This window comes from Tachysurus fulvidraco, chromosome 9, assembly GCF_022655615.1.
Source record: "Tachysurus fulvidraco isolate hzauxx_2018 chromosome 9, HZAU_PFXX_2.0, whole genome shotgun sequence".
NCBI classification, from domain to species: Eukaryota; Metazoa; Chordata; class Actinopteri; order Siluriformes; family Bagridae; genus Tachysurus; species Tachysurus fulvidraco.
The window spans coordinates 26,709,205-26,716,704 of NC_062526.1; the positions used below are offsets into that span (position 1 = coordinate 26,709,205).

Genomic DNA, 7,500 nt, shown 5'->3' on the forward strand with positions numbered 1-7,500 from the left:
TACACTGCGACGTCTGTAGGTGGTGTGACTTACACTGCGACGTCTGTAGGTGGTGTGAGTTACACTGCGACGTCTGTAGGTGGTGTGAGTTACACTGCGACGTCTGTAGGTGGTGTGAGTTACACTGCGACGTCTGTAGGTGGTGTGAGTTACACTGCGACGTCTGTAGGTGGTGTGAGTTACACTGCGACGTCTGTAGGTGGTGTGAGTTACACTGCGACGTCTGTAGGTGGTGTGAGTTACACTGCGACGTCTGTAGGTGGTGTGAGTTACACTGCTGGTTTGTCAGCCATGATTAGCTTCCTCTGCACTTGTCAGGCGCTCTTTTAATAACAACATGTACAATCGCAGTATGGTTTATTCACAGACAAAATAAAGATAAACAAATCTGCTGCAAATTGTTGTTCTGGAAATAAAAAGGTCCAAGCTTGGTGATGTGAACACATTTCCAATCAACACACCACTAATCATCACAAACTTTCAGTTCTTTATGGAGTTCATGGCCAGACTTTCCGAAATGGGTGTGTTTAAAATGCACCGGTTTCTCTTCCTCTGCCTGTAGTCAGGAGAACCTGTGGGTATTTTTGTTCTGTGAACATTATTTAAGATCTTTGTTTCATTAAAGAATCATTCAAACTTCTGTTTAACGAAACGGAGATGATCTCTCTCTCTCTCTCTCTCTCTCTCTCTCTCTCTCTCTCTCTCTCTCTCTCTCTCTCTCTCTCTCTCACACACACACACACACATAGTTCACTGTTCTCACACACGCGCCCACACACACACGCACACGCACACGCGCACGCACACACAAACACTCGCACGCACACACACACACACACACACACACACACACACACACACACACACACACACACACACACACACACACACACACACACAACCAGGATCTGGAGGAAGGATTAGAGCAGATCAGACATAAAGGCAAAGCTATGTTTCTTTGAATAGTTTTGTTTGTTTGATTGTTTTTTAATTTGCAGGTCACACTCAGTCTCCTCTGGTTGCTAACCTTCAGATTTGTACTAAAGCCAGAACAGCAACAGTGTAAAGCCTCGAAAGTGCAGACAGGTTGTTGTAGTAATAATAACCCCGGCCAAGGTCGTGTTGCTGCCAGCAACATTCACTAAATCTGTGTGTCTTCTGGAGAATGACTAAAGAATCGAATCCCTGCTTCTCTGTTCTAATAACTTTGGCTCGTCATACAAGTGAGGGTCGGGTGTCCATGGCGGTCAGGTCAGCTTTTGAGCTCATAGTGTGTAAGCAGAACTAAACATCATAATATACATGAGTATCGGGTGGGGGTGCCAATATTTATGGTTTAACTGTTGAATTTCTTACAGACAAAACGAGCATTCTTTCTTCCAGAAGAAGAGCAGATTAACAGAAAGGGAAAGGATGTTGGGGGGAGGGGGGTGAATTTAATTTCTTTATCTGCGACCTTGAGAAAATCTTTTCGGGCGATAGCGCTGCGTTCATGTTGCCACGGTTGTTTATGAACCAGTGTGTGTGTGTGTGTGTGTGTGTGTGTGTGTGTGTAGAGTCAGACCATGAACTACGTGGGGCAGTTGGCAGGGCAGGTGTTTGTGCAGGTGAAGGAGCTGTACCGCGGCCTGAACCCGACGACGCTCTCCGGCTGCATCGATGTCATCGTGGTGCGTCGTCCCGACGGCTCGCTGCACTGCTCGCCCTTCCACGTCCGCTTTGGCAAGATGGGAGTGCTGCGCTCACGTGAGAAAGTGGTGAGTGACCGGACACGTCTAAAAATTCTACGTTCACGATGGGGGTATGATGTCAGGGGTGCGGTTAGTTTTTCAGACCTTTGCCCTGCTACTAGATTTGACGATATTTCATTGGTTCGGCTCCCTAGAATCGATCTCAGAAAGATTTAACACACATAGCGAGAGAATGTACCAGGATCCAGAAGGTTCCACCACGTTGGTCATGTTGTTATAACGTGTATGTGTCCAGGTGGACATCGAGGTGAACGGAGAACCCGTGAGTCTGCAAATGAAGCTGGGAGACAGCGGAGAGGCTTTCTTCATCATGGAGTCCGACGATCGGGTACAACACACCTTAACACACCTCGACACACCTCATGCTTTTTTTCCCCACAGAGGAGGAAATGATTCCGTCTGTAACATCTTTACTCCATCCGTGTCTGTTCTGTTCCACTCGTCTTCACGCTCTGTTTCTTACACGTCAGCAATTTAAACACAATGGCTTTGTAACAATGACAGAAATTTTATCCTAAGACTTTTCATTAACGCAGTCTGCATCCCGACGTACAGCAAAACCTGCGAGGGAAATAAAAGAGATTAATAAAATAACACCTTTATTATTAAAAACACACATCGGCTGAATTCTCGGCTCTGATTGGTCCGAAGGTTATTGTCCTGGAAAGTAGTTCCGGCCGTAAGACGAATCGTATTTATATCAAAGCGCTCTTTTGTTAAACGATATCGTTTCTATAGCAACAGCTCGTTCACTGGGATGTGAACAGAGGAAGCTCCGTATAATTTATTACTAACTATAAACAAATTCCATCTTTATTATGAACTGATAAAAGTCTTTAAACCGAACGTGGGAGACTTTGAGGCACCGTCTATTTTTAAGGACCTATTTTGTATTTATAAATAAGCCATGTCTCATCTCACGGCTGCGTGAGATGAGAAACACACACCTCGAGGAACCGGCGTCGACAAAACAGGAAACCGTCGTGTTGTGCTGTGGCTTTTTCACTCGTTTTGCATTACAGAGAATCTTTTATTAAAGATCTGATATGAACTGCACTCTGTACTGCACTCTGTACTGCTCTCTGTACTGCACTCTGTACTGCACTCTGTACTGCACTCTGTACTGCTCTCTGTACTGCTCTCTGTACTGCACTCTGTACTGCTCTCTGTACTGCTCTCTGTACTGCACTCTCTACTGCACTCTCTACTGCACTCTGTACTGCACTCTCTACTGCACTCTCTACTGCACTCTGTACTGCACTCTCTACTGCACTCTGTACTGCACTCTGTACTGCTCTCTGTACTGCTCTCTGTACTGCACTCTGTACTGCACTCTGTACTGCACTCTGTACTGCACTCTGTACTGCACTCTCTACTGCACTCTCTACTGCACTCTCTACTGCACTCTCTACTGCACTCTGTACTGCACTCTGTACTGCACTCTGTACTGCACTCTGTACTGCACTCTCTACTGCACTCTCTACTGCTCTCTGTACTGCACTCTGTACTGCACTCTCTACTGCACTCTCTACTGCACTCTGTACTGCACTCTGTACTGCACTCTGTACTGCACTCTGTACTGCACTCTGTACTGCACTCTGTACTGCTCTCTGTACTGCTCTCTGTACTGCACTCTGTACTGCACTCTCTACTGCACTCTCTACTGCACTCTGTACTGCTCTCTGTACTGCACTCTGTACTGCTCTCTGTACTGCTCTCTGTACTGCACTCTCTACTGCACTCTGTACTGCACTCTGTACTGCACTCTGTACTGCACTCTGTACTGCACTCTCTACTGCACTCTCTACTGCACTCTCTACTGCACTCTGTACTGCACTCTGTACTGCACTCTGTACTGCACCCTGTACTGCACTCTGTACTGCACCCTGTACTGCACTCTGTACTGCACTCTGTACTGCACTCTGTACTGCACTCTGTACTGCTCTCTTGTCTGTATGTGTGTGTGTGTGTGTGTGTGTGTGTGTGTGTGTGTGTGTGTGTGTGTGTGTTTGTGTGCGTGTGTGTTTGTATGTGTGTTTGTGTGTGTGTGTGTGTGTTTGTGTTTGTGTGTATGTGTTTGTGTGTGTGTGTGTGTGTTTGTGTGTATGTGTTTGTGTGTGTGTGTGTGTGTGTTTGTGTGTATGTGTTTGTGTGTGTGTGTTTTAGAGATCAGAGATTAGAGATTAGAGATATCAGAGAATAAGAGCAATGAATTTTATCGGATCCACAAAAGATATTAAAACAAATGTGCACACAAAATTATTACAATAAGAAAATCATACAATATTTCCCGCGCTGTAATAAGGGTCCTGTAAACCTCGTCATGTTCAGTCTGACCCGCGCTGTAATAAGGGTCCTGTAAACCTCGTCATGTTCAGTCTGACCCGCGCTGTAATAAGGGTCCTGTAAACCTCGTCATGTTCAGTCTGACCCGCGCTGTAATAAGGGTCCTGTAAACCTCGTCATGTTCGGTCTGACCTGCGCTGTAATAAGGGTCCTGTAAACCTCGTCATGTTCGGTCTGACCCGCGCTGTAATAAGGGTCCTGTAAACCTCGTCATGTTCAGTCTGACCCGCGCTGTAATAAGGGTCCTGTAAACCTCGTCATGTTCGGTCTGACCCGCGCTGTAATAAGGGTCCTGTAAACCTCGTCATGTTCAGTCTGACCCGCGCTGTAATAAGGGTCCTGTAAACCTCGTCATGTTCAGTCTGACCCGCGCTGTAATAAGGGTCCTGTAAACCTCGTCATGTTCAGTCTGACCCGCGCTGTAATAAGGGTCCTGTAAACCTCGTCATGTTCGGTCTGACCTGCGCTGTAATAAGGGTCCTGTAAACCTCGTCATGTTCGGTCTGACCCGCGCTGTAATAAGGGTCCTGTAAACCTCGTCATGTTCAGTCTGACCCGCGCTGTAATAAGGGTCCTGTAAACCTCGTCATGTTCAGTCTGACCCGCGCTGAAATAAGGGTCCTGTAAACCTCGTCATGTTCAGTCTGACCCGCGCTGTAATAAGGGTCCTGTAAACCTCGTCATGTTCGGTCTGACCCGCGCTGTAATAAGGGTCCTGTAAACCTCGTCATGTTCAGTCTGACCCGCGCTGTAATAAGGGTCCTGTAAACCTCGTCATGTTCAGTCTGACCCGCGCTGTAATAAGGGTCCTGTAAACCTCGTCATGTTCAGTCTGACCCGCGCTGTAATAAGGGTCCTGTAAACCTCGTCATGTTCAGTCTGACCCGCGCTGTAATAAGGGTCCTGTAAACCTCGTCATGTTCAGTCTGACCCGCGCTGTAATAAGAGTCCTGTAAACCTCGTCATGTTCAGTCTGACCCGCGCTGTAATAAGGGTCCTGTAAACCTCGTCATGTTCAGTCTGACCCGCGCTGTAATAAGGGTCCTGTAAACCTCGTCATGTTCAGTCTGACCCGCGCTGTAATAAGGGTCCTGTAAACCTCGTCATGTTCAGTCTGACCCGCGCTGTAATAAGGGTCCTGTAAAGACTATAAGACGTATGTAAAGTTTTGGTTTTGCTATCAGTCAGAACTGAAAGTTACTGAATTACCTACCGTACAGGAAGTGGTGCCCTCGTACCTGGCCACATCCCCCATCCCGTCGCCTGCCTCCGACCAGGGCCTGGGTGTCGAGTGCGGCACGACGAAGCGCAGGAGGAAGAGGAGGAGGAAGTCTAAAGGGGACAGCTTGAAGAGAGAGACGAACAGAGAGTACTCTAAGTGTGAAAGCGTCTACGCCACCGACCTGAGATCACACGAGGGAGACGATGAGCACGACAGGTAACGACATCCTGTTTTACTTTAGTCCCTGATGGATTCTTATTCCTTACCGGATGAGCCTTAAGATCAGTAACAGTATAGTATAGAGTGTAGTGTATAAAATACACACACAAACACACACACACTCACACACACTCACACACTCACACACACACACACACTCACACAGACTGAGACAGAGCTTTCACACCAACTGACATTTATAAAACATTACAAGTTCAAATGCCACCATCAGATAGATATACATAGAAATAAATGAGTTAGGCCTGTGTGTGTGTGTGGGGGGGGGACGGACGGACAGAAAGAGAGAAAGAGGGGATGTGAAACTGTCTGTTCTACACACACTTTGTATGCTTACACGCAAATGCCTGTCTGATTAAAACCACATCCTGCTGCTCTGCCTTCCTGTCTCGTCTTCACTTGTTTTTACTCACACACACACACACACACACACACACACACACACACACACACACACACACACACACACACACACACACACACACACACACACACACACACACAAGTTTCAGGTTTGTAGAAGGCTGTTGTCTGTCTGTAAAGGTCATGGAAGCTGCACGCAGCGCAGGTTTATTTGTGTGTGATTTGTGTTGCAGAATTTCTTCAAAGGAACCAGTGAATTGTTACACACACAATGCTGTGTATACCTGCTCTGATGGTGACTTGTCACCAGTACAAAGGTACACACACACGCACGCACGCGCACACACACACACACACACACACACACACACACACACACACACACACACACACAATGCTGTGTATACCTGCTCTGATGGTGACTTGTCACCAGTACAAAGGTACACACACGCACGCACGCACGCACGCACACACGCACGCACACACACACACTTAATAACACTTATGAACACAGTGAACGAATAACACTTAAACTCTCTCTCTCTCTCTCTCTCTCTCTCTCTCTCTCTCTCTCTCTCTCTGTAGCCCTAAGGTCTCTCGCCCTTTCTATCCTACGAGTGACTCTGAGCTCGTCACTAAAGCCGGTGTGGAGAAGCAGGAGGATCGAGCCATGCTGTGGGCCTGGGGAAAGCTGCCTCAGGTACTGACCTCAGACCAGCTCACACACACACACACGCACGCACGCACGCACGCACGCACGCACGCACGCACGCACACACACACACACACACACACACACACACATATACAGAAACACACGTGTACACACAAATACACACACACAAACACATACAAAAACACACATGTACACACACACACACAAACACACATGTACACACAAATACATACACATACACACACACATACACACACACATACACACACACATACACACACAAACAAAAAAATCTGACAGATTTATAAAATCAGTTCTTCATCAAATAAATGTTTTCCTCCTACAGCCGTCCTTCCTGTCATCTAAACCTGACCCTCCTCCTGCACGTCACTTCCCCATTCCTGTTTCCGACAACACACACTTTAGAGTCATCTCCACCGGCCAGGCTGCTGATGATCATTGCTTTGGTGCTGGTGAAACATCCCTACACCAGTTCTCTCCTGTGGGGAGGACAGAGACGGGAGACGCAGGACATCTGAGCCACGAGACAATGGGAACGCCGAACAGCTTTAAAGAAAGGAATCCAGAAATGACTAGAAAGGAGGCGGAGACAGTGGCCATGTTAGCAGCATGTCAGGTGTCAGATGTTGGGGAAAGGGGTGTGGCCAGCGTAGGGTCCCGCCCACAGGGCAAAACTGATTCACCTTCCAAGAGAAAAGGTAACAGGACTGACAGAGGGAAATAGAAGTGTTTCATTACATCCAGGTTATTTAATGATGATAAAAGCCATGCTGCTGCTCATCCACACTTTACCCTACAGATAAGAGGAGCTGCCATCTTGGCTCTGACGGTGTGTATCTTGATGAGATCACAGAGCTGGGGCCGGAAGTAGCGGCACTTTACTT

General features: G+C 47.3%; 1 protein-coding gene and 1 pseudogene across 3 annotated transcripts in view; one reads left to right on the forward strand and one right to left on the reverse strand.

Moving 5' to 3' along the window:
• Positions 1 to 7,500, reverse strand: part of LOC113658642 — a 297,616-nt pseudogene that overhangs the window by 92,449 nt on the left and 197,667 nt on the right.
• Positions 1 to 7,500, forward strand: part of LOC113658632 (phosphatidate phosphatase LPIN1-like) — a 24,415-nt gene that overhangs the window by 6,022 nt on the left and 10,893 nt on the right. For 2 of the 3 annotated variants that reach the window (XM_047818369.1, XM_047818370.1), the window contains exons 2-8: positions 1,557 to 1,757; positions 1,987 to 2,079; positions 5,318 to 5,535; positions 6,153 to 6,236; positions 6,505 to 6,619; positions 6,942 to 7,314; positions 7,416 to 7,500. The exon at positions 7,416 to 7,500 is cut by the window's right edge and continues 9 nt beyond it. In XM_047818369.1, the coding sequence (XP_047674325.1) occupies positions 1,557 to 1,757; positions 1,987 to 2,079; positions 5,318 to 5,535; positions 6,153 to 6,236; positions 6,505 to 6,619; positions 6,942 to 7,314; positions 7,416 to 7,500 (1,169 nt within the window). The remainder of the gene's footprint in view (positions 1 to 1,556; positions 1,758 to 1,986; positions 2,080 to 5,317; positions 5,536 to 6,152; positions 6,237 to 6,504; positions 6,620 to 6,941; positions 7,315 to 7,415) is intronic. The other variant, XM_047818371.1, reaches the window with a different exon arrangement.